Source organism: Pelodiscus sinensis, chromosome 29 (genome assembly GCF_052426305.1).
Source record: "Pelodiscus sinensis isolate ZL-2025 chromosome 29, ASM5242630v1, whole genome shotgun sequence".
NCBI classification, from domain to species: Eukaryota; Metazoa; Chordata; order Testudines; family Trionychidae; genus Pelodiscus; species Pelodiscus sinensis.
The window spans coordinates 4,442,350-4,468,520 of NC_143080.1; the positions used below are offsets into that span (position 1 = coordinate 4,442,350).

The following is a 26,171-nucleotide window of genomic DNA, read 5'->3' on the forward strand; positions in this document are numbered from 1 at the left end:
CAGTGTACAAGGTTAACCCATGAGCCTGGACTCATCCATTAACCCTCACAGTTACCTGCACCCCACCCCCACGCTGTTGCCCCTGTATCCGACGCAGCAGTGGGGGGAAGGGAGGCAAGAGCAATTTAAAAGCTGGCTCCCTGCGATCACCAGCTCCCGCCTGCCCCCCGCCCCCCCGGCGTGTAAACATGTAACCACTGAAAATGTCAAGGGATACACATTTACAAAAATAAACGCCTTTTAACATCTTTACGCCCAAAGCTCCTTCAAAGCAAAGCTTCTCTCTCCACTGCCCGGCCAGTCCCATGGAAAGCCCTAGTTCCAGGGACATAGCCGGCCAACTTAGCTCTGCCTTGCAGAGTAGATGGAATCCCGCTCTTTGTTAACTGTGAATCAGGGTACAGGTGCAGTCCCAGCCACACTCCAAGATGCAAAAGTGAGGGTTCCCATATGTCCAGTTTTTCCCGGACAGGGCCTCATTTTCACATGTTAAATTGCCGGCCAGCCGCCTTTTTTAAAAGGCAAAAACGTCGGGGATTTTTTGCCCTGCAAAGAGGATCGGAGAGGGGGCAGCGGCATGTGCCTTCAATGGAACGTTCAGAGCTGCGCGCCCGGACTGTTCACAGCCGCTCTGCGCATGCGCCCCAGTGCCTGGAGGGAAAAGCGTGTGGCTGCGATAGCTCTGGTGAGACCCAGGGCGTTACCCTCCACCCTGCTAGATGTATGGCCCTGGCTCTGCAGGAGGGGTGAGGGCATTGGGTTAGAGCAGGAGGGCTGGGGGGTGCCTGGATCTGGGCGAGGGGAGGGGAACTGGGTTGGAGCAGGAGGGCTGGGGGGGTGCCTGGCTCTGTGGGAGGGGCATTGGGTTAGAGCAGGGAACTGGGCATTAGAACTTCTGGCTTCTTTCCTTTCCCGTCGGTGGGCAGTGGGTTAGATTTGGGGGTTCCAGTCTCAGCTTTGCAAGGACTATGGGAGCTGGCGCCGGGCAGGTGAAAGAAAGGGAATCTGGGAATCAGGATTCCTGGGCTCCTTTTCTAGCCAAGCCACTTCTCTCGGTGCCTTTAATTTCATGCCCCAGAACAGGCCCCAGCCAACAGCCTCCCTGGCCCCCCACTCTCTCCTCCTGCCCCGCAGCAGCCTGGGCCGCTGGTGGGTTGACGGCACCGCTGGAGCCCGCGCCGCCGCATGTCTCGGGGTGGTGCGGCAAGAAAGAGGAGCTCTGCACGCAGCGTCCACTCAAACCACGAGAGCCAGCGGGGGCCGTGGCAGCCCCGGCAGCCCCAAGGTATCAAACTGTTTAGGATAGTCAAGACAGAAGCAGACTGTGAGGGACTCCAAGAAGATCTCACCAAACTGAGTGATTGGGCAACAAAATGGCAAATGAAATGTAATGTGGATAAGTGTAAAGTAATGCACATCGGGAAAAATAACCCCAACTATACGTACAGTATGACGGGGGCTAATTTGGCTACGACAAATCAGGAAAGAGATCTTGGAGTTATCGTGGACAGTTCTCTGAAAACTTCCACGCAGTGTGCAGCGGCGGTCAAAAAGGCAAATAGGACGCTAGGAATTATTAGGAAAGGGATAGAAAATAAGACCCAGAATATCTTACTGCCCCTGGATAAAACTATGGTACGCCCACATCTTGAATACTGTGTACAGATGTGGGCTCCTCACCTCAAAAAAGATATTTTGGCCTTGGAAAGGGTTCAGAAAAGGGCAACTAAAATGATTAGGGGTTTGGAACGGGTCCCATATGAGGAGAGGTTAAAGCGACTGGGACTTTTCAGTTTAGAAAAGAGGAGACTGAGGGGGGATATGATAGAGGTCTATAAAATCATGAGTGGCGTGGAGAGGGCTGATAAAGAAAAGTTATTTATTAGTTCCCATAATATAAGAACTAGAGGACACCAAATGAAATTAATGGGTAGCAGGTTTAAAACTAATAAAAGAAAGTTCTTCTTCACACAGCGTGTAGTCAACCTGTGGAACTCCTTGCCAGAGGAGGCTGTGAAGGCTAGGACTATAACAGAGTTTAAAGAGAAGCTAGATAATTTCACAGAGGTTAGGTCCATAAAAGGCTATTAGCCAGGGGATAAAATGGTGTCCTTGGCCTCTGTTTGTCAGAGGCTGGAGAGAGATGGCAGGAGACAAATTGCTTGATCATTGTCTTCGGTCCACCCTCTCTGGGGCACCTGGTGCTGGCCACTGTCAGTAGACAGGCTCCTGGGCTAGATGGACCTTTGGTCTGACCCAGTACGACCGTTCTTATGTTCTTATGTTCTTAAGGCAGCGGCCAGAGCCCTGAGCTTGGCGTGGGCGGGGAAGAGTTTGCTGGTTCCCGAGCCCGACCTCCTGCACCAGTGGAGCAGTCACCGCCGCTGCGTCACCGGCAGACACCAGGTGTCCTCTTTTTTGAAAGTTCAAATACGGTCACCCTAGCAAAAGTGTTTTAACCGTCCATGTAATGTGACTAGGTTCCCTGAGACCTTCTCTCCCTCTTGTCGGCAGGCTCTCAACCCTTGGACCCGTCTCTGTCCCTGCCTGCTCTTTCACCCACCCGTCCCAACTACAACACAATTGCGCGGATTGTAAAGTGGTGCCTGCCTGGCTATTATCAGGTGCAGATTACAGGGAACATGAGCAATAAACTTGTTTTTCTGCCTTCTTTTTCCCTCCCATTTTCAAACGGCTGCAGGAAAGGGAGAAAAACAACAACAACAACAGATGGACTTTTTTTCAAGGGCTGCCTGGAAGGCTCAGCAGAAGCGTCTTGAATGGAGTTCATTCTTTAAGAGCCCCTCCTGTTTCCAAGATTTTCTTCCCCGGGGTCGAATCTCTCAGGCTGACTCCTCCCCTAAGCCACCCTCTCCTGCCCACAGTCTCCTATGTATCTGAGACAGAGCTGTGGCAGCCCATTATAGCCCTGATGACAACTTCCAGCCACCCAAGGAAATGAACAGAGGGCTGCCAAATATAGCAAGCTCTTTGTATTAGTCTTCTGAGGCCTGGAACAGGAATCAAACGCCAACTTCCCTGCTTAGATTCAGATTGTACATGCTACCCTGAGATACACGTGTCCCCCAGGACACAATCCAAGTGGCCCACACTAGCCACCTCTACTTGGGATACTTAACAAGCAGATTTCCCGCCAGGCCTGTTTAGGATATTGACTAGAAATACTCTCTTATACTCAAGATATTGACCTCTGTTTAGAATCCAGAAAATGACAAAGAAAACTAGTTTCTTCCGAATGGGATCCTGTCTCCCACTCCAGGGCCTTAGACCCAGGGCCTTAAACTTTCAGAGCATTAAGTATTGTAACCTCTCTTATTTAACTGTGTTAGAGCAGGGGAAACTGAGGCATTCAGGCAGACATGACTTGCCCAAAGTCACAGAGCTGGGCTAGTGGCAGATCTAGGAACTTGAACGTAGGTGTTCCCTGCCCTGATCACTAGACCAACTTCTCCTTCTTACAATTGTGAATAGTTTGTCTCTTCTTGAGGTAGGGTCAGAGCTAAGTCCGGGTTCAGAGAGAATGGAAATTATCACCCTCCAATGGCTGTTTGGTAGCTTGTGTGAAATGAATTTGGAGGCCTCCGCTAGGGCTTATCTGAGAAAGGGGGTGTTTTATACGGAAAATGTTGACAACAACAATTTTTATTTCCTTTAACGTTTTCATGGAAATTTTCATCTTTTGGGCAAAAAAAAAAATCAATTTTTTAATTTGGAAATGGTGCCTCTTGGGAATTCTGGTTTGGGTTCCTCATGCTCCCCTTTTGCTCTGGGGGCTGGACTTCATTACGGATGTTAAATATTAGCTAATTGAATAGTTGAGTAACCTTGTAGAATCATAGAATACTAGGACTGGAAGGGACCTCGAGAGGTCATCGAGTCCAGTCCCCTACCCCATGTCAGGGCCAAATACTGTCTATACCATCCCTGATAGACATTTATCTAACCTGCTCTTAAATCTCTCCAGAGAGGGGGATTCCACAACCTCCCTGGGCAATTTATTCCAGAGTTTGACCATCCTGACAGTTAGGAAGCTTTTCCTAATGTCCAACCTAAACCTCCCTTGCTGCAATTTAAGCCCATTGCTTCTTGTTCTATCCTCAGAAGCCAAGATGAACAAGTTTTCTCCCTCCTCCTTATGACACCCTTTTAGATACCTGAAAACGGCTCTCATGTCCCCCCTCAATCTTCTCTTTTCTACACTAAACAAGCCCAATTCTTTCAGTCTTCCTTCATAGCTCGTGTTCTCTAGACCTTTCATCATTCTTCTCTGGATGCTCTCCAATTTCTCCACATCTTTCTTGAAATGCGCTGCCCAGAACTGGACACAATCCTCCAACTGAGGCCTAACCAGCGCAGACTAGAGCGGAAGAAGGACTTCTCGTGTCTTGCTCACAACACACCTGTTAATTCTTATTGGTTAGTCGACTATTCTATGGTCTCCAAGGGCGAGACCGGCAGCCAGTGTGCTCCAGTCCCACTCCTGAGGAGCCCCTGCCGCTCCGCATTACTGCCTCTGTATCAAGGGCAGCAGTGCCGGGTGCCCGGTAGGAGCTGGTCTGCGAGGGGAGCCGGTTTAAAAACCAGCTTCCCTCGTGGACTGGCTCCCTGTTGCCCTGTGCTGCTGCCTCTGATAAAGAAGCAGCAGCGTGGGGTGGCAGCAGCCCCTGGCTGGCGGGGTCTGAGCTCCTGGATCCAGCACGAGCTGGAACGGACCCGGGCTGCCTGGCTCCTAATATGCTTTAAATGCTGAACAGCAGCAGGGGTAGGTCCCAGACCCATTGCTGGCCAGCCTGCTAAAAAATTTACTGGCAGGGTGGAGGTGGAGGGAAATGCATGTGGTCTATAGCATTAACCGATAAGCTTTTGCTTATCGGTTAATCGACTACACTATTACATACCTAGACTTCACAGTTGGACTAAACCTCCCATAGATCCTATATTTCCCATGATGCATCATGCTCTCGTCTCCTGATTCACCGCAGTGCATTATGAGAGATGGAGTTGGGCACCCTCTGTGCAGGGGGTTAGAACCAAGCTGGGCCGTGGTTTCCCCGATGGATGGCGTAGCATTTTGAGGGGCTCTTCTGCCTTCTGTATGAGGCAAGGATTCCCTCCCAGAGACGACTGGAGGGCCTCTTTTCATAGCTTTTCAGGCTACTCCGATTGTCTAATCCAGCGGTGGGCAACCTAGGGTAGTGAGCGGGCCATGTGAGTGTCCCTCCTTCATCTCAATGGGACACAAGATTGTTGAACCCAAGACGGCCTGCCAGGATAGGGTCATTTTGCCAACTGCACTTGCGTCCCTAGCGTGTGGGGGAGAGGGGTGCTGACCGAACCGTAGCAGTGCTGGGATGGGATGCAGAGGAAGCATGCGGCATTCACAGTCTAGGCTGGGTGCAATCAGCCCGCCCCTCCCTTCCCCATGTCCTTGCCTTATGTGCATGTCACGTTAGGAATTTGGATAGGAAAAACCCAACATGGACGGGAACCAGTAGAATGGGGCAACCCTGCGCATGGGCAGCGGTCAACAATATTGCCCACCACGGCTCAGTTCTGAACTCCAAACTGATCTCCCGGGTCTTCCCATATGTCCCGGTCAGTCAGAATGGCTGAAGCCGTCCGACGCCTCTCCCGATAAGCAGTGATAGGCCCACGCTGCTAAGTGCTGAGCCAATCCAAACTTTCCCAACATTAGGTGCTGAGATACGGAGGGTTAGTTCAAGCTCAGCTCTGCCAATCAGAGGTTGAACTCACAGCCCCTGGAGGGCTGCTCTGCCTAGTTCCACCTAAGGATGTTAAAATGCGGTTAATTGACTAGTCGATGGAATTTCTGCACTTCCGCATTCCCCCTTTGAATTGTACAAGAGCCCCTGCTGGGGATTCTTGTGCATTTCAAAGAAGGTACCTGCATGCAGCCCAGAGTCAGCAAGACTTCCCGCTGGCCCGGGGTGTATGCGGAGTTCTGCATTCCTTTTTTGAAATGTACAAGAGCCCCTTCCACATTCCTCCTTTGAAATGTACAAGAGCCCCTTCCGCATTCCTCCTTTGGAATGTACAAGAGCTCCTACTGGGGCTCTTGTACATTTCAAAGGAAGAATGCGGAAGTGCCTATAGACTAGTCAAAAAACTATCTGATAAGCAAATGCTTATCTGATAGTCAACCAGTTGACTTGTCTTTAACATTCTTAGTTCCACCCTCAAACCACATTCAGCCCATAGGTAAGTTCACGGAGCGCACGTCCGTAAATGGCTATGAGTCAAGATGATTCGGGACACAACCCTCTAAACCTTGGACTGCTAGAAGCTGGAGCTGGACAGCAGGGATAGGTCGCTCAACAATGCCCTGTTCTGTTCATTCCCTCTGAAGCATCTGGCCACCATCATAGAGAGGATGCTGGGTTGGGTTGGATGGGCCACCGGGCTGATGCAGTGTGGCCGTTCTTTTGCTCATAAACCAAACCCCTCTCTTTACTTCCAGCTCTGCACCATCGCACCATCCTGTTCACGCCCACCTTGGCCAGTAGCAAAATGAGCTCTGTTCACACGGAGCAGCCATGAGCGCTCATTCGTTTTCTGAGTTAACCTCCTCCCCCGAGGCCAGTGCCTGCCCCTCGGGCGATTGTTTCAGGCCCTCCACGGACTCCCTGCCTCTGGGCACTCAGCGCCCTTACAAAGTAGAGCAGGAGGCCAGAATTTTCAGAAGGGTCCGACACCCGCAGTCACGGCAGAGTTTCAAACCCTCAGCCTCCGTTCAGGCCAGAGGTGGGGAACCTTTTTGGGGGGGGGATGCTGATCCAGAGAAAAATCAGTCGGGGGCAGCACACTGGTGAGAAGCAAGCAAACCAACAAACCCTCACTGAGAAGGAGAAAGACCCTCTCCACATTCCCCTCCCACACCAGAGCTTGGGGGGCTAGGCTAGCACATTTTGCCAGCTCCAGCTCTGCAGGGAGGAGGGGGCTGAAGCACCAGTGTAGGCTCCCCAGTGTTGAGGGGGGGGCGCCCTAAGCCTCGGGGCCAGATCCAGGCAAACTAGGAGGCCCCGGGCCTGAGGTGCCCCACCCCTTTGGGCACAGAAAGATGGGGCGAGAGAGTCGAACTCCCCCGCCCCTCCACTTGAAAACCCAGCTGCTTTTGCAGGTGTTTGCAGAGTTGAGAAAGACCCGCCCCTGGATCCCAGACGGCGCGGGCAGGGGCTAATATCCCCGGCCCGGTCCCCTAGCTCGGGAAGGGAGCTCCCTGCTCCGGAACGGTCCTCGGAGCGCTCGGCGAGCCTCGCCTCGCCTCTCCGGGGAGAGATGGCCCAGGGAGGGGGCATCCCCCGGCCCTTTTATCTTTCGCTCTCCTCCTCCTCCCTCTGCAGCCTCCGGGCGCGCCCCCCGGAGGGCAGAGCCAGCCGGGGCATCCAGGGCAGCCAGCCCGGAGCGGGCTGCTCCCCCAGGACGCGCGCCAGGCTCCGGGCGCGCCCGCGCCTCGCCACTCCCAGGGGAGTTGGAATCCCGCGCGGGGGCGCGCGGCGCGTCCCCGCCGCCCCGAGGAGGAAGTGCCGCGCGGGCACGACGCTGGGTTCGCAGAGCCAGGGGGACCCCGCCCCCCCCCTCGCGGCAGAGACCCCGGAGCCATGGGCTGCAGCCCGCAGTGAAGACAATGACCCCCCCCAGCAGCGGCTGGCTCTGCATGGGGCTGCTCCTCGCCGCTTGCCTGCCCGGCGGCCGCAGCCACGACGGTGGGTCCGGGCTGGGGAAAAGTTTGTGCGGGGCGCGAGGAAAGAGGGAAAGTTCCGAGGTGGGGGGGGGGGGGGGGGGAGCTTGGGATGTGGGCGAAGGAAAGCGGAGCTGGGAAGCGCCCAGCCAGCCGCGGGAAAGGGGGGGGGGGCGAAGAGGGGGGCCCACCCAACAAACTTTGCAGAAGTTTTGTGTCCCGTGCATCCAGCCGGAGAGCGAACCTAGCGCTGCCGATCGGCGCGGGGTTGCCCCGGGAGCTCCCGAGCACGCAGAAATGAGCCTCCCATGGAGGAGGGAGGGGGGCAGTGGGGTAAAAGGGTGCAGCCTTGGTTCACGACTTCAGCGATCCTGGCAGCGACTAGGTCCCACGAGTCCTTAGCGAGGATTCAGCCCGGCAGAGCCACTTCAGTAGGGAGCCTGTTTCCATGGGTTGTGGGGTTTGATCCCGCCCCGAAGAGCGATCGCTGCTTTTCTTTCCCGGGGACTCTGACTCCTTCTCCCCCCCCCCCTTCAGACCTGCCAGAAAAATCGAGTTGCCCCGGGAGTGTCAGGGAGGGGAGACCTTGGCAGGTTTTTAAAATGGTTTCTCTCTCTCACTCCCTTGCTTCCTTGGGGGCTGTCCCACGGAACCAGTGGCTTTACAAAAATAAGCTCCATGCGGCTTACTTACTAGGAAAATGACAATCTCCTGCAGACCCTAAAGGTGCAGGCTGGGATCTAGAGAGCTGTGTGGCTAGGCACTGCCTAGAGTCACTCCTCCCATGGTTCTGTACAATGGCAGAGGCCTGGGTCAGACTTAGCACTTTCAAAGGTGTTTGGATAAACGAAACAAGGTGCATTTTTTTCCGTTTTAATCGTATTTTGCTTTGGGTGGGAAATCCCATCCTCTCCAGATGAATCCTGTTCCCAGGAATAGTTTACCCGGCCAATTGTTTTCTATCTCACCCACAAATGTAATAGCCTGGAAAGGAGTTTATATTACAAATTGCAGAGGGGAGGACTCCAGTCAGTTGTGGTGAGGGGGCGGGTCACAGGTAAATGCTTATTTTGCATGTTTCAGTATTTATGACAAGGAAGTAGGTAAGGCCAGAAAGATTTTAGCCTCGTTGCTTTATGCTGAAGGCAAGTTGTTTATTGAAAATGTTCCCACCTCATCCATCTTGTCTGCTGTTGATGAGTGTCAAGCTGTTTACTGTAGTCAAATACGGTGGGGCCGAGTGTTATTGGCCAGTTACATTTTGTAGTTCGTTAGCACTCATGGTTTACACAGGAAATTCTAGCTACTGATGCCCAAGGGAGTTGCCCAGTATGTTGGATGTAGATACATAATCCATAGCAGAAACCTAAATCTTTACTTAGTGTTTGTTTTCTGATGTCTTAGCGGAAGTAGGACTAGGACTTGCAAATTTGGCACGTTTACTTTATACCCATCAATACACCATATTTAGTGAAAAGTTCTCAGATAACAGTATCTTATCGAGGACCGCTCATCCTGCAGCCCGTCAGAGACTTTACATATACAGGAGTAACTTCACTCACAAGGTCCTATTGGTGTCGGGGGAGGTGGGCAGTGTTAGCTGCCTAATACTACAGAACAACACTATCCAACAGTTTGAGGGACAAAGTGAAGGGGAAAACTCCTTCAGTTGAATCTGCAGGAGTGAAGGGGATGTAGAGCGGCAAAATGTATCTACTCAGTTTGGAATTGGGTAGGACAGTCGAGCTAACTCCCTCCTCCCTCCTGAGATGAGATAATCCCTCAGGATCTTAAAGGATTTCAGCTGATACGTCAGCCAAAACCTGCCCCTTATTGCCACAGTGGGACGTTAGTTCTGAAAGAGCGTCACCTGCCAAGTTTGGTGCCCTGCTTGGGTTTTCCTGTGTGCTTGTGTGTGTATCTGGGCGTCCCACATGCATGCCCAATCCTGTGAAGCTGATGCGATCGTAACAGAAAGTGGGCACTGAATTCTGAATCACCTGTTCCAGGTGAGATGCCAATAAGATGCTTTGTGTTTGTCGGGATTGGAATATCCGGGGGGAAAAAAGTTTCAATGACTGTTTTCCCTAATGTCCAGGAGAGAGGGAACCCGTTCCCGGGGATGGGGACATCAAGGCAGATGGATTCCAAAATACATAAGAACATAAGAACATAAGAATGGCCGTACTGGGTCAGACCAAAGGTCCATCTAGCCCCAGAGCTTGTCTACCGACAGTGGCCAGCACCAGGTACTCCGGAGGGGGTGGACCGAAGACAACGATCAAGTGATTTGTCTTGTGCCATCCATCTCCAGCCTCTGACAAACAGAGGCCAGGGACACCATTTCTATCCCCTGGCTAATAGCCTTTTATGGACCTAACCTCCATGAAATCATCTAGCATATTGATAACACCTCTGGCATTAAAAAGAATCACTGGGGATTTTCCGCTCCTATGTCCTCGTTTGAGGGGGAGGTGGACTTTACAGGTGTGCATGCTCCAAATCTGCAAGCACATGAACCCATGCATGACTGGGCAGACATCTGCCTTCCCAGTAACTTCAGTTGGATGATTCATGCAGGCCAGGTTCCACACATCAAATGTTTGCCGGACTGGCACCCGTCACAACTCAATCCCATGGGTTACAAAGTCACTGTTGGTTACGGTGGAATTACTTTGGGCACTACAAGAATCTGAGGCTGATAACATTTCGGGCACAAGGTCTGGCAATCTGTTTACACAAAGGGTGACTGTGAGGTTTATGTGCTGCTTGATGCTGATGTGAATCTGAGTGTGTTGTCTTTTTTCTTCACTCAGTGCATAGTCAACCTGTGGAACTCCCTGCCAGAGGATGCGGTGAAAGCTAGAACTTTAACATGGTTCAAAATAGAGCTACATAGATTCATGAAGGTTAGGTCCATTACTGGCTGTTAGCCAGGATGGGTAGGAATGGTGTCCCTAGCCTCTGTTTCTCTGGAGATAAATGACAGGAGAGGGATCACGTGAGGATTCCCTGTTGTGATCCTTCCCTCTGGGGCATCTGGTATTGGCCACTGTCGGCAGACAGGACACTGAGCTAGATGGACCTTTGGTCTGACCCAGTCTGGCCATTCTTATGTCTGATTGAGGCTGTTTTGAGCATGATTCCGAAATCAGCGCTTCTAAAAATCTAACTCACTTAACTATCTCCCACATACCAGCCAGGCTCTGGAGTTGTCCAGGTTAGCAATGGGATAAGGCCTGCTAAATTGCACGCTCCCAGCGGGTTCAGGGTTACACCCTGGCTCTATTCTCAGTGTTTGTGCAGTCCTCCGGTTTTAAGTATCAGTAGAAATGGAGCGTCCACACTCATCCTTAAGCTGCCCTTCTGCTGCCTAATGGAGTGCTCCGTTCGGAATCTTTGCCAGTAGCGTCGTCTCTTCAAGTCGCTCTCTCCAGACCTTGAGTAGCTTTTTTTTAAAAAAAAATGGAGGTTGTTATTTTAACGCAGGTGATACATAATAGCACCTACTGACCTGGACTGAGATCAGGACCCAGCATAGCCCTGGGTGACACACAATCCCCAATGGAAGGTCTGATGTCGTGGGTCAGGCATGTGCTCTGCTTCGTCCCCCTCTGTCACGGTTCTCGGGAGCGCCCCCTTCTAGCGATAATCTCGTTTCAGTCGAGGCGGAGCCCTGAGCTGCTGGCATGTTGCCAGTGGTGCCTGGCCCGTCCGGTTGGGGAAGTTGGCAGTCCTCCCGAAACTTCTGCTCCTGGGTCCGTGGGTGAGAGCACCCCTGTGGCTCCTATAGCAGGGCTCGGCTTCTTTCTCAGGAGCTGTGTAACTACCCAATGTCTGCAGCCGTATCAAACCACAGTGCTATTAATTACTCCCCAGGGGAGAGAAACGGGTGAAAGTAACAAGGCACCAACCTGCCCTGCCCTTGGTTCTGTCTTTGCAGTGTTTGGGAAAGTTGCACTCAGTCCTGGGAGAGACAGACAGTTCCCCACAGCATCCGCGCCGCGCATCTCTCCTCCAGCGGCTGCTGTGGGCCACTCACCACCCTACTGCTCTAGGCTGGGGGGGGTCTTTCCTATTGATCCTAGGCGTGAGCCTGGAAAAATAAACCAGCTAGCCTCACCGCAGTCAGGCACAGCTGCCCATTTTGCCTGTCCCCACCATTGCTGCCTGAAGGACCCTTGGGTATTCTCTCTGGAGAGACCTTATCTCCATCATGGTTCTGTTTCGCTTCCTCCTACTTAACACCATGCAGTCAGGGAAGATACTATCAAGCAGGTAAACTGAGGCAGGCATCGAAATCAGACCGGAATCTCCGCCGGCTGGCGAGGAGGCTCTACAGGCTTTCGGTCCTGGTGAGGGGCTGTTCCAGTGGGAGGGGCTTTTTCAGTAGCAAACGTGGGATGTGTTTGTGGCGCCTTTGTCCAGTTTGCGGCGGCAAAGTGTTTGCACCACTTGGAGCCCGTGTTCACAGGGAGTGTCAGCTGGACTCCCCACCCTGCTGGACGCCGGTCCCTCCAGGTCAGGCCTGAGCGTTCGGAGGAGGCATGTGTGTAGGGAGAGGGAGTTCTCCGCACTGCGGCCCTGCTCTGTGGTGAAACAGAGGCCTTCTGTCTCCCAGGTTTTTTAACAGGTCCTGTGCGCTCAGGGCATTGCAAATCAGTATTAACAAGAGGCCCTTAGCCCCCCAGGCCAAGTGTCCAGCACTGACTGCATGAGGAAGCCTTTAATGATTGATCATTGACTAACCTTGCTGGGCGGCCTCACATTCCTTTGCCCCCACCCCTCCTCCTTTGGCACCCGGCTCCCTTGAGATTCATTGCCAGGGGCACAGCACACAGCTGGGGACAGGGAGACTGTCCCTGCCCCTGCTAATCTTCACCACTGCCCTCAGGCCAGCTTGGAAAACCAGGAGGTAGCCGCGGAGGAGGCTGGGAAAGGGACCATCTCCTGTAATGGGTGGATGGGTCTCAGCTCGGGGCCGTCTCAAGGAAGTTGCATCTCAGGCTGGGTAGATGGGAGGCACTCTCCGAGGGGGAGTTCTGGCTCTGCCCCCTGCTTAGTGCTTGGCTGAGGCTGCCAATGCCGGGAGCAGTGGGTGCGGAGCAGTGTTCCTCATAATTTTTTCCGTTCCCTGTGCGGAATACATTTTGTTCTGTGCGCCGAAGTATGTGCGAGTGCGCACCACCAGTAGAAACACAGGCTACTGGCTATGGGCACTCTGCTCATCAGCTGGGCAGCATTTGAATCTCTCTTCGGTGTCTGCCCAAGCGCTCAGCTTACAGGGAACCGTGGTGCAGGGGACTGCTGGCCCCATGCACCCTGCAGCGCTTTCGCCTTTGAGGGGTAGCAACTGCCCTGAGGCTGTTGCTACACTTCAAAGGCAGAGGCGCCGAATCGACTAATCAAATTGTCAATTGCATCCATTAGTCAATTAGCCAAATAATCGAAATTTTACATCCCTACCCAGTGCCCCCTGACTTTTCCTTTGGCAATGCTTCCTTCCTTTGAACACTGACCCTGGTTAGCAAATGGCTGTAGAGGTAGGATGAGCCCAGTGGTTAGGTGGCAAGCCAGGAAACAGGTTCAATTCCCCACTCTGCCACTACACCTTGGCTAACCCTGGGCAAGTCACTTCACTGCTCCTTGCCTCAGTTTCCCCATCTGTACACGGGGGATAACTTTCTTGCCTTCCGTGGCTGTGTCAGCATAAATGCATTAAAGATTGTGAGGGGGGTCATCTCGGCAGATACATAGAGTCCCCTTTTTACAAAAAGGGGCCCCGTGTGGCTGTGCTATTGGTTGATTTGGGGCCATAGGGAGAGAAAAGCTGCCCCGTCTCATTCGCTAGGAGCATATACCACAACTTCGAAAAGACAGGCTGTCAAGTTAGAGCCAGAGGCTACACTGCCAGCGTCCCCCGACCAGCCTCCCCTCCCCTCCCGTGGCCTCGGGTGCCCAGATAGCAAGTGTGAAAAATCAGGACAGGAGGCGTGGGGTAATAGGTTCCTATGTAAGACAAAGCCCCGCATATCAGGGCTGTCCTCATAAAATCAGGACATCTGGTCACCCTTGCACGGACCCTCTTCCAAAAGGCAGAGTAAGCAGACCAGGGGGGGAGGGGGGGAGGGAAGAGAAGAGTGAGGCTACGAAGCCAGATTTTGGAAGCCTGAGTCTATTGAATTGTAACTGGGCTTCCAAATCCAGCGCTGAGAAGCCTCCACTGGCACATGAACTCGGGCCCCGACGGTCAGGTGTTCATGAAAGGCTGGTAGCTCCCTCTGCATCCTGGTGAAAATCTGGCCCTGGCTGCAGGCGCTGGCCCCTCCTGACTTTTGCCCTTCAGAAAGCCCTGTCCCCGCTGCCCCGGGTTATTGTTCTCCTGAATGCCAGGACGCGAATCTCTTGATCAGCAGGTGGATTGAGACCTTGAACTTTGGCTGATCGCTTGTTGTTGCTTGTTCTTGCCTTCTATGGAAGATGGATTCTCTCCCCCACCCGCCGCCCCGAACGGTTCCCCTGCCCGCATGAAGCGTGATGCAGTCAGTTCTGATCTATTCCCTGGGCCTGCGCGTGAATCCGGTCGGCTCAGTTCCCCAGGTTCGTTGGGTGGGCGTCCGTGATCCTCTCGCAAACAGCACGCGCCTTCATGCTGCTGGAAGGGGAGAAGCTTCCAAATCCAAAAGGGATTCCCACCATGTGCTGCCTTCAGGGCACTGAGTCGGGGGGTCGGTAAACTGGGGAGCCCCTGAGCTGGTGCGGGGCAGGGCAGAGCCAGGAAGATCACGAGGACGGATCCTGGTGTTAATTAGTCTCTTCCCTTCTTTATCTCCCCAGCTTCGGGGGGATTTCTCTCTGCTGATCTCCGGGGCCCAGCTGGTTCCGAAGGTGTCCTAGAAACTCCTGCCACAGCTGGGATCTCCCGCGCGGGGGACCCCTCCTGAGTCCTAGCAGCAGCTGTTAAATGTTAACTCAGTTTTCCAGAGCCCTGCTTTCTGCACCGTGGGAAGTGCAGCCAGTGGGGAGGGGCAGGGGCTACTCTGGGTAAGGAATGGGGGGAGAGGAAACGGGGAGGCCGTGCTGCCCTCCAACCAGCCCAGCTGGCTTCCCCCAGAGAAGGGGGCTGGAGAGGCGAGTAGCGAGGTGCGTTTGCTGCCAGGGCTCCCAGCCTGCCCCGAGTCTGGGCCGCTTGCGACGGCTGCTCCGCAGCACGTGGCCCCCAGCCGCCACGGGGAGGGCTGGAGCAGGAGTTCGCAGCCTTTTTCTTGCTGAGGCCCTCCACGGGGCCCAGCTGTGCCACGTTAGGGGGTAGCAAGCAGGGCAATGCCTGGGGCCCCGGGGACCCCCACGAAGCTACATTGCGCAGGCTTTGGCTTCAGACCTGGGGGCCCGGGCTCAGGGCCCTGGGTTTCAGCCTCGTGCTGTAAACAGCCTGTCGACGCGGGGGCCAAAGGGGGCAACCGGCACAGGGGCCTAGTGTTTCAACAGGGCCTGGAGCGCCTGGCCTTGCAGCGGCCGGAGCCTTGGCTCCCTTTGAGTTGTCTTGGGAACGCCGCTCCATCCGGCTCCGAGAGCTGCAGGGGAAGGGCCCAGCGCTGTGCTCCAAAAGCTGGCTGCCCTCGGCTCCTCCCCTTCTGCACAGGGCTCCGCCCCTTCTGCACAGGGCTCCGCCCCTTCTGCACAGGGCTCCGCCCATTCCAGGAACATAGAGAGAGGCTCCCTCCCCCCCCCCACACCTTCCCCCTCGGCTGCTGGCCCCGCTGGCTGTGAGGCTTCAGCTTTCTACCCTGGGCCTCGGCGAATCTAATACTGGCCCTGCTTGGCAGCCCCCCTGAAACCTGTTCGCAGCTTCCCAGGGGCCCCCCGGATCCCGGTTGGGAACCACTGGGCTAGAGGGACACCCTTTGGCTCAGCTGTGGCCTGAGATGAGTCCTAGGGTCCAGCTGATGCTCCCGCTGGGGCCGGCACTGCCCCGGAGCAGGGCCAGGGGCCGTGAGCAGCTGCACCCTGGCAGGCCGGAGGCCATGGCAGCGACCCCGTGGCCAGAGGAGAGGCGCCGGGGTGGGCAGGAGGAAGGGGCAGAGAAGAAGGCGAGGACCAGGCGAAGGCGAAAACAGCAGCTGAGGGTGACCGTTGAGCCTGGGAGCTGGACAGGCCCCCCCACGCCCCAGGCTGGGTCTAATGCCATGTCATGCAAACCTTTGCAGCCCTCTTCGCAGGAGGTGGCTGCCTGGGCCAGGCCTGGGACCCAGCGCAGCCGGGAGGCTGCCGGACTCGGCCGGCTGTCCACACGAGGCCTGCCGCTGCGGGGCAGCTGCTTGGCCCACGGCGCGCTGTCAGTCAGGCGGCTGGGGGGGCATCTGTTTGCTCTCCCGGCCCACCGGCCGGAGGCAGGGGAGGGTTGGGAAATTCCTGCCGCGGGAGGCAGGACTGTTGGAGCTGGAAGAACCTGTCCCTGAAGTCACAGCCGGTGTGTGAGGGAGGGTAAAGGAGGCAAAATGGCCTCTCGCAGGGTCCCGATTTGTTAGTTCCACCCTGGGTTGACAGCCCCAAGCCTGCAAGCTTCCTAGCCCAGGCCAAATCCCTTCTCCCTGCTCCCCCCGTCGCAGAGCCTGAGCTTTTCAGGAATCCGACAAATGGAATCCCGGCTCCCGTGATCGCTGGCGCGCAGCCAGCGAGCGTCTGCTGCAGGGTCACGGGGCCAAACGCTCTCCGGGCGCATGGCAGGGCAGTTTGCTTCTGCTGTCAGGGACTTGAGGGGACACAGAGCGAACCTCAAAAGCTGCGGCCCCTTTCCCTCCTCCCCACCCCCACCGCTGGCAGAGAAATGTTTGTGTAACAGCGACAGGCGAACCTGAACCTGGAACCTTGGGATCTTAGTGCAGGAGCCTCTGCCTACAGCTTGAGCTAAAAGCCAGCTGGCTCGCAGCTACAGCTGTAGAGCAAACTCATTTTCGCTGTATGCGGCCCCCAAGAGCCAGGGAACCACACCCAGTGGGCGCGTAGGTTACATTTGCTCCCCCTCCAATTTTTCCCTATAATTCTGGATCCGGGAAAACAGCCGAATTAAACAAGCCTACCAACTAGGAGGCAAGGGTGGGGAGTGGGGTGAGTCAGGACTCCTGGGTTCTGTTTCCAGCTCTGAGAGAGGGAAGAGTTTCCTAGTGGTTACAGCAGGGGGGAGGAGGTGTATCCGAGCTCCTGAGTACTAGCCCGGTTCTCCCCTCACCCCTCACCTGATATGTAATCTTGGGTGAGACCCTTATGCCGTGCCTCAGTTTCCCTACCTGCCAAATGGGTATGACTTTATTATTCAGCACTTGCTGCGCATATGTTAAATTAGTTAAAATGGGGGCTCATAGGCCTGGTTTCTGGGAGTGTGGAGTAAGTGTGTGCGGGTGCACATGGCCGTGAGATGTTCAGCTGCCAGGCAAAGGCACACGAATATAAAATTCCCCAGCGATTCGTCTTGGGGACGCGATTCCCCAGCTGGTGGAAAGCGCTGGGGGAGGGCAGGGGATACCCGCTGAGCTGACTGAAGGGAAAGGATCAGCCTTGGGCGGTCTAGTCTCTGTCGCTCGCTTTTCTATCCGGGGGGGCTGAAGTCACAGTTCGTGCATGGCCAGGCACCCCTGCTCCATTCTCTGGCTTCTCTGCTAGCCTGCCCACGGCGAGCAAAGCGCCTTCCCTGGGCTCTTTGCTCACCCGCTCGAATCCCTGCCAGAGCCCCTGTGACCCTCCCACGCCGACATGTAGACGGAGAGGAGCCAGAAGCCCCCCTCCCTCTCCCTCACGGCTGCCCCTCTCGGATCCCCTGCATTTTCCAGCCTAGACACTCTCTTGGGGAATCAGGCACGTGTCCATTATACCAGAGCAAAGCCGCCAGTCCCGCTTATCAGAGCCGGGGGGGGAAGACGTGGGAGAGACTCGTCTCCTCACAACGATACATGGGGGGGGGGGGGGCTCTGACTGGCTGCAAATCTGCCCCCGGGGGACAGAGCTGCTGGATAACAGAGGGGCAGCGGAGCCTGGGGGTGGTCGGTTCCCAGCCGGCTCGCTGCGGAGGCCCGTGGGCACCACCTCCCCGTGGCTGGAAATGGCCCGGGCTGTTTGCAGGGTTGCCTCGGAGGTGCTGTTCATTTTCTTCTGCCTGAGCCAGGCCTCCCATTCAGCAGGGCCAGGCAGGCCTGAGGCCTACCGCGGCCCGTTGCTAGGAGACCGGCTCCGGCCATGCCGAGAATGCCTGGCCGCGGGGAGCCGACTTTATTACAGGCCCTGGCGGGCCATTGTCCCCGGTAGAGGCCCCACGGCGGCCTGAATGCAAGGGACGAGATGTCCGGAGCAGGGCTGCCTAGTGGGAGAGGCAGGCGGGAGAAGACCAGGAGGAATGGCGCGGGGGTGCCTTTTGCCGTCCCCCGGGATAGCCAGCCATTTGCTCTGCTGCATCCCCCGGGGGAGACGCGTTTCCCTCCAGAGGACTTTTACCTCTGCACCCTCCTCTCGGCACCCACCCAGCTGAGCCCCGTTCCCCCAGCCCGCCTTGGGGACGTGTCTGTCTCTCTGCAGCCCCGCAACGCAGGGTGTTTGCCTCTTGCTCTAGGGATGGGCGCCACGTTGGCCAGCACACTGGGAGTGGACGGGTGGCCTCTGCTTGTGCATTGTGTGGCCCAGCAGGACAGATGGGTCCAGGAAACCGTCCCGCTGCCCAGGGCTCCCACTGGACGTGACTCCGAGGCTCTGGTGCCTTATCGTCTGGGTGCTTGGGCCATGCTGGCCCTGGCCCATCGCTTAAGGAGTCACCTGGCCAGTGTGTGCGATGCTGGGGCTCCGCTTTTACCCCAGCTTAGTTTGGATCAGTTGTAGAGGTTGGGGGCCCAGCCCGGGCCTGGTGAGCAGCCGTGGCGTGGCCCCCTGGGCGAGCGGACAGCTGCAGCAGCTGCAGGGGGCTGGGCGGGGAGAAGGTTGCGTCAGGGCAGGCGAGGCAGAGGTGTGTCGGGGAGGGGACGCGTGGCTCAACCTCCTTGCGTCAGCCGGTTGCCTTTTTAAACACACCCGACCTGAAAAAGCGGTTCTGTCAAAACCGGCAACAGCCCAGGGGTGATCCCCTGCCCCCAGCAATCAGGGCAGACGGGTGACGCAGAGCCTTGCGGGAGGGGGTGACCCGGAGCCTTGGGGGAGACAGGCGATGCAGAGCCTTGGGGGAGGGGGTGACGCAGAGCATTGGGGGAGGGGTTGACCTGGAGCATTGGGGGAGACAGGCGATGCAGAGCCTTGGGGAAGGCAAGTGAGGTGGAGCGTTGGGAGAGGCAGGTGATGCGGAGCCTTATGGGAGGGGTTGACACGGAGCTTTGGGGGAGATGGGTGACCTGGAGCCTTGGGGGAGGCAGGGGAGATGGAGCCTTGGGGGAGATGGGTGACCCAGAGCTGCGGGGGAGGCAGAGCCTTGGAGGAGGGGCAGGCGGAGCCATGGGGGAGGCGGATGATGTAGAGCCTTGGGGGAGGTGGGTGATGCGGAGCCTTGGTGCAGACGAGCGATGCAGAATCTTATGCTCTGCAAGGCATCTGCAATAGCGACGGCCTCAGCTGGGCGTCCTCATGCCTCTGAGCCACCAGGCCCCATGTCTCCCCCAGTCCAGGGACTCGCCTTGTAAAGAATTGGCCGTGCTCTCGCTCACCTCCAGCAGGAGGCAGGAATTCCTGGGGCCAGGTTGCTGGGCCGTGCTATGCAGGAAGACAGGGTAGCTGGTCAGAATGGGCCCTTCTGGGTTTAAACTCTGCGAATCTGCCCAAGGCAGATGGGGGTCCTATGGCCACAGCTCAGCAGAAGGTCACCTCTGTGACTCAGCCCGGTTACACACTCTGGGCTTCCCCAGGCACCAGTGGCTTGGGCAGAAAGGGAGTACAAGGAGGCCTCCCTGTCCCCAGAGCATCCCGGCATGGTGGGGTTTTAGGGAGGGATAAGGACTCGTCTCTGTTTCCCTCCCTAACTGGTCCTCTGGATAGCTTAAAATATTGGCCTCGGTGTGCAGCACCCCTTAAACCTGCGCCCACAGCGGGGCCCTTCCTGGGCCGCAGCCCCGTCTGGAGGGGAACGTTTTACCTCCGGATAAATGCCAGGAGAGGGTTAGCTAGTAATCAGAGCGGGACGTGACGTTAGAAAGCCCGTCAGCCTCCCTGTCTTCCCTGCCGCCAGCCCCAAGAACCAGACTGACACAGGGCTACTGAGGCAGGCGCAGAGATAGAGGTGCTGGGGCGAGCCCGTTAGCAGCCTAACAGTTGTTTGCTGAGCTCAGTGCAACGAGTTTGAATTCCTATGGGGCGAACATCCCCCTCTCGCAAAACCCACCACCCATTTAAGCCCAGGGAGGTTGTGGAATCTCCATCTCTGGAGATATTTAAGAGTAGGTTAGATACATGTCTATCAGGGATGGTCTAGACAGTGTTTGGTCCTGCCACGAGGGCAGGGGACTGGACTTGATGACCCCTCGAGGTCCCTTCCAGTCCTAGTATTCTAGGATTCCACGCACCCCCTGAGGCAAGGCTGTGCTATTATCCCCATTGTATGGATGGGGAAACAGAGGCACAAGGCGGCTGAGTGACTTGCCCATGAGGCTTCCCCTCATTTTGTATGCTGGTGCGAGAGATTAGACTCTTTCGTCTTCTAGCTCAGCCCCCCTTCCTTCCCCAGGGATTAGTACAACCTCTGCCGAGGTAGGGCTACAGGGTGGGAGGGGGTGTTAAAAGCCAATGCGCATGCTCTGTTCACTGTAGCGACCAAACCAGAACACACAGCGCTTTGGGAGTCTGATCCTTACGGGTTGGGCCCATCTCTGCCACGGCCATTCCTTGGAGACGCAAGGGTTACTCGTTTTGTTTGTCGGGGGTGGGGGGGGTGCTCTGACCACCCACTCTCTTAACAATTGAGCCTTTTTTATCCCCCCGCTTGGACTCTGGCAGAAAATCCTGCATCTCTCCAACTCCCCCAGCCCCTTGCTGGGCAGCTATTGACACGGGGATTTGAGAGCCGTCAGCGGGAGTATTTCTGGGATCTCTGGGCCTGTGGGTGTCCCTCTGCGGATGGGATTAGAAATGGAGACCCTGCCTGCCCTTCCGGTCCGGATCTGCCTGGCTTTTTAAAATCAGCGTTTGCCGGCTCGGCTTGGGTTGCAAAATCCAGGTCTCTGATTTCAGGAACTGCAGTCGGACGGGACTCGGGGTTAACTGCTTCATGCCTGGTGTGTGTGTGTGGGGGGGGGGGAGGAGTGAAGATGGACTGATGCAAATATGACAAGGAGTCCTGTGGCACCTTTTAGACTAACGGATGTATTGGAGCATAAGCTTTCGTGGGCAAAGATCTGCTTTGTCAGATGCACGTGACCCACTGCAATACATCTGTTAGTCTATCAGGTGCCACAGGACTCCTTGTCGCTTTTGCAGATCCAGGCTAACACGGCTACCCCTCTGAGACTTGATGCAAATATAACATCCCTGGGATGCTGTGTCCTGCCCTGCCACCTCCCACCCTCCTGCCCCAAACACCAATGCCCCGCCATGCATAGCTTTCCCTCCGTGCGCTTCCAGGGGGAAGCCTGCCCCGCCGTAGCTTCCCACTGGATCACATGCTCCTCGTCGAAAGTGCCGCTGTTGCAACGGAGCGTTGGCTTTTCAGCAGAACTCTGGCCGCCGGCTCCTTTGCAGCAACAGGATTCAGGTTACATCAGTGTGCACCCAGGTAGCTGCACGTGTGTGGGATGGAGCGATAGGGGCTTAGGAACCAGTCCCCGGCCAACCTCCTCCCTCTGAGGATGACGAACAGGGGCACGGTGAGGGCAGAGGGAGAAAGCGTCTCCTGAAGTTCTGATAAATGGTTCAATGTTGGGATGCTCCTCCAAACTCGTGTCTGCAAAATCCCGAGGGAGACGGGGCAGGATCAATCTTATGTATTCTGTGCTGATTAGGCCTCAGTTGGAGGATTGTGTCCAGTTCTGGGCACCGCATTTCAAGAAAGATGTGGAGAAAGTCCAGAGAAGAGCAACAAGAATGGTTAAAGGTCTAGAGAACATGAGCTATGAGGGAAGATTGAAAGAATCGGGTTTGTTTAGTTTAGAAAAGAGAAGACCGAGAGGGGACATGAGAGCAGTTTTCAAGTACCTAAAAGGTGTTACAAGGAGGAGGGAGAAAAATTGTTCTCCTTGGCCTCTGTGGATAGAACAAGAAGCAATGGGCTTGAACTGCAGCAAGGGAGGTTGAGGTTGGACATTAGGAAAAACTTCCTGCCTGTCAGGGTGGTTAAACACTGGAATAAATTGCCTGGGGAGGTTGTGGAATCCCCATCACTGGAGACATTTAACAGCAGGTTAGACAGACACCTGTCAGGGATGGTGTACTCTAGACAGTGCTTGGTCCTGCCATGAGGGCGGGGGGCTGGACTCGATGACCTCTCGAGGTCCCTTCCAGTTCTACTGTTCTGTGTTTCTATTATTCCCTTTGGAAGATCCTGCCCTGGTTTTGGCTCTTATCAGGCAACACTCTCCTGCCCCTCAGTATTTCAGTGGCACAGGCTTGGAGACAGGTGGGGCGCGAACGCAACGTTCTCCCAACGCATCTCAATTCCGGGGGAAGCCGGGGGCTCTGTCCGGGCTCCGGCGCACACAGGAGTCTCCATCCGCATGTGAGCCCCACCCTGGATTATCCACCTCCCGCCAGACCTCGGTGTGGCTCTAATGCAGCGGTTCCCAAACTTTTCGGCATCACGCCCCCTTTTTGATTTTTGAGAAACCCTCATGCTCCCCCCCCCCCAATAGCAGCAAAACTTGTTGAGCAAAACCAAAAAATAGCAGCACAACGTGGGGGGGGGGGGTGCTGGGTTGCCTCGCCCCCCCCTGGAATTTCTTCATGCCCCCCCAGGAGGGCATGCCCCCCCCAGTTTGGGAACCCATGCTCTAATTGCTTGTCAGGAGCTCGGCAGAGTCGGATTCCCGCCAAGAGTGCTTATCTGAGCCACGCTGGCGGATCCCGGCCTTGCTTTCCCTGGGTGTCTCTGCCGGGCGGGGCGGTGGGAGGAGACGACACCCAGCGCAAGGGATTCTTCCCTTCCCGACAGCCAGTCAGGCAAATGAGGCCTTGGATCACGGGGTGTTTGTTTGCTGGGTGGACGCTGGGGCTAAGTCTGCCCTGGCACTTTGCGGCGCTGCAGGGCTGTGAGGGAGCGGCGTGCTCCAGTGTGAGTGCTGGCCGGGGAGAGTTCTTTCTCCCCGCGCTCCTGCTGCGGCCGCATGTCGGTTTGAGGGTATAGACGGGGGGCGGGGAATCGGTGCGGGGTCGGGAGCTGCTGCCCCGGAGGAAAATCGGTTGGGGGCCGCACACAAGTGCGAAGCAAAGCATGATGCCCCCGACTGAGCGGAAGAAAGACCCTCCCCACATTCCCCTCACACGCCAGAGCCTAGGGGGGCCCTGGCTCATAGATTTTGGGTGCCCCCGCCCTGCGGGTGGGTGGCTTGGGGGCTGGCTCTTCAATGCTGAGCCTGGCCCCCGAACCTGGTATAGACAAAGCCTGGGGGGCCAACAGGGACAGAGCTGGGGAGGTGGGGACAACTCCTGTGAGAGGCAGTGTCAGCCTGAGGGGGCTTGTCTCCACGGCATGTGGTCAGGGTTGCAGGTGGAGAACGCTCTATGGGCGTCTGCCCAGGCCAATGCGGCGTATGTCTGTAGAGGCGTAAGCCGCGCCCAGGCGGTGCCGGGCTGTCTCGTGCTGGCGGGGACTGGGCGGGCGGGCGGAGGCTCGGATCCGGAGGTCCCACACCGGATCCCCGCAGCCGACAAGTTGTGTTACGCTGATCTGCAGCTCCCGGAAGAAGAGTGAAAAATAGTCCAGGAGCTGTGAGCCAGAGGCTTGGCTGGCGCCTGTATGCGGATCCCCATTTCTCCCATATGGGGCGGGAGTTTTGGTTCTAGAGAGAGGAGCGAGCTATCTAGTTCCGCTCCAAAACCCCTCCCCCCACAGCGGGGTGCCTGGCATCTGAGTGGGTTGTTTCATTCCCTCCCTAGCCGGTGTGAGCTCTTGGGGGCGCGGCAGGGCCCTGATCTCGGTTGAGCTGTTACCCCATGTGACGGCGTGTTGGGGATCCCCCCGATCTTGCACCCCCGTAGCAGCAAAGATGAGACTCCGCCAGCCAGTCGAACACAGAGGGTTTATTGCTTCTCCGGGATACAGCACAGCACGGATGTGATGTGGACATAAGGGGTACGTCTAGACTACATGGCTCCGTCGACGGAGCCTGACAGCCCCCCCACTACATCACGCCCCACTAGGTGGACCAGTCTGAACCCCAAGCTGGTTTTCATGGGCTTGTAACTTGTTCCGAGAGTGACTGATCCCCCCCCCTCCCGCCATCTGGGAGACTCGTGCTTCTGAGACGTTGCTGAGCAGAGAAGAGATTTGCACACTGGTGAGTCCGGATCCCCGTGTGCCTGGGGTCTCGCCAGCGCCCTCCGTAGAGCCAGGGCGTCCCGTTCAAAGGTTCCTGCCCTTGGCCGGACTCCACGAAATCGAGTCTGCCGGGCTCTGCAGAGGCCTGAAGGGACTGTTCCGCGGCAGCACTGTGCTTGTATCCCGCTTTGCGGTGCAGATCTGGCCGGGGCACAAGGTCGAGGTGCTGGGTTCCTATCCGGGGCTTTTCTGGAGCCTGCTTCGCCCCGAAGCCGGCGCTTCCAAGCAAGCAGATGGGCTGGTTTTGGAGGGGGGAGTCCTCTCCCGTCCCTTCCTGCGATCTTCCCCAGACAATGCCATCCTGCAGGAGTGGAAAGTGGGTCCCATTTGGGAAAAGCCTGGAGGAGGGACAGGAACGTGCTCCGGCGTGGAAGGGGCCGTTTACATTCGGATGCCAGCACCTGCTTTGCCCCACCTGCTGGTGTGGCGTGGAAGCCCGAGGGAGGTGCAGCAGCTGTGTGGGTTTGTGCGATTGTTTGTTTCTCCTCTCACCCGGCCGACTCCTGAGCCAAGCCCCAGCCCCAGCCAGCTCCACCCTCGCCCCACTGCAGAGGCGGAAGCCAGCGGAGGGTTACGTAATGCCCGAGCCCTTGGAGACCTGGCTGGCACCCAGCCGGCAGCCGTGCAAGGGGCCACCCCCAGCTGGCCGTGGGAATCAGGGTGGTCTAGTTTCGGGCAGCTGGGATGTTGGGAAGCACGGTGTAGAGGGCTGAGCTGCCAGGCCAGCCGGTGTGCCGAGCCCTGAGCTGCAATTGAGGGCTCCCAATTGTGCGGCGCCACCCAGCTGGGCGGTAACACCAACCGCGAGGGCAGCGAAGGCATAGAAACGGGGCATGGCACGAGCTGGGGAATGGGCGCTCTTGGGGGGTGGGGGAGAGATGGGGAGGAACCTTCTTTGGCTCAGAGGCCACTGACCCACAAAAAAAATCACTCGGGGTCCACACATCACAACCTAGGGGGGCTTGGGCTAGTAGATTTTGTGGACCCCCTCCAGGCTCTGGGGTGGCCAGAAATGAGAGGTTCAGTGCGTGGGAGAGGGCTGCCGGGAAGTGGGCTGGGGCTGAGGGGGCTGAGCTGGACACGGGTGCAGGAGCAAAGTGGGGGTGAGGGAGGTCTGGGCAGGAGGGGAGTGCAGGAGCAGGCTAGGGGTCTGGGAGGTGCAGGAGCGAGATGGGGGTTGGGGGTCTGGGAGGTGCAGGAGTGGGGTGGGGGTCTGGGAGGTGCAGGACCGGGATAGGGGATGGGGGTCTGGGAGGTGCAGGAGCAGACTGGGGTTGGGGGTCTGGGAGGTGCAGGAGCGGGATGGGAGATGGGGGTCTGGGAGGTGCAGGAGCAGGCTGGGAGATGGGGGTCTGGGAGGTGCAGGAGCAGGCTGGGGTTGGGGGTCTGGGAGGTGCAGGAGCGGGCTGGGGGTTGGGGTCTGGGAGGTGCAGGAGCGGGCTGGGGGTGGGGGTCTGGGAGGTGCAGGAGCGGGCTGGGGGTGGGGGTCTGGGAAGTGCAGGAGCGGGATGGGGGTCTAGGAAGTGCAGGAGCGGGATGGGGATGGGGGTCTGGGAGGTGCAGGAGCAGGCTGGGGATCTGGGAGGTGCAGGAGTGGGATGGGGGTTGGGGGTCTGGGAGGTGCAGGAGCGGGATGGGGGTTGGGGGTCTGGGAGGTGAAGGAGCGGGATGGGGGTTGGGGGTCTGGGAGGTGCAGGAGTGGGATGGGGGTCTGGGAGGTGAAGGAGCGGGATGGGGGTTGGGGGTCTGGGAGGTGCAGGAGTGGGATGGGGGTCTGGGAGGTGCAGGAGCGGGATGGGGGTTGGGGGTCTGGGAGGTGCAGGAGCAGGCTGGGGGTCTGGGAGGTGCAGGAGCGGGATGGGGGTCTGGGAGGTGCAGGAGCAGGAGCAGGCTGGGGATGGGGGTCTGGGAGGTGCAGGAGCGGGATGGGGGTCTGGGAGGTGCAGGAGCAGGAGCAGGCTG

At 56.9% G+C, this 26,171-nt stretch overlaps 1 protein-coding gene across 2 annotated transcripts in view; it reads left to right on the plus strand.

Moving 5' to 3' along the window:
- Nucleotides 1-7,472: 7,472 nt before the first annotated feature.
- ERBB2 (erb-b2 receptor tyrosine kinase 2) overlaps nt 7,473-26,171 on the plus strand; it is a 52,210-nt gene continuing 33,511 nt past the window's right edge. Inside the window, exon 1 of one of the 2 annotated variants that reach the window (XM_089774082.1) lies at nt 7,473-7,745. In XM_089774082.1, coding sequence (XP_089630208.1) covers nt 7,667-7,745 — 79 coding nt within the window. In that variant the 5' untranslated portion in view covers nt 7,473-7,666. The remainder of the gene's footprint in view (nt 7,746-26,171) is intronic. The other variant, XM_075911526.2, reaches the window with a different exon arrangement.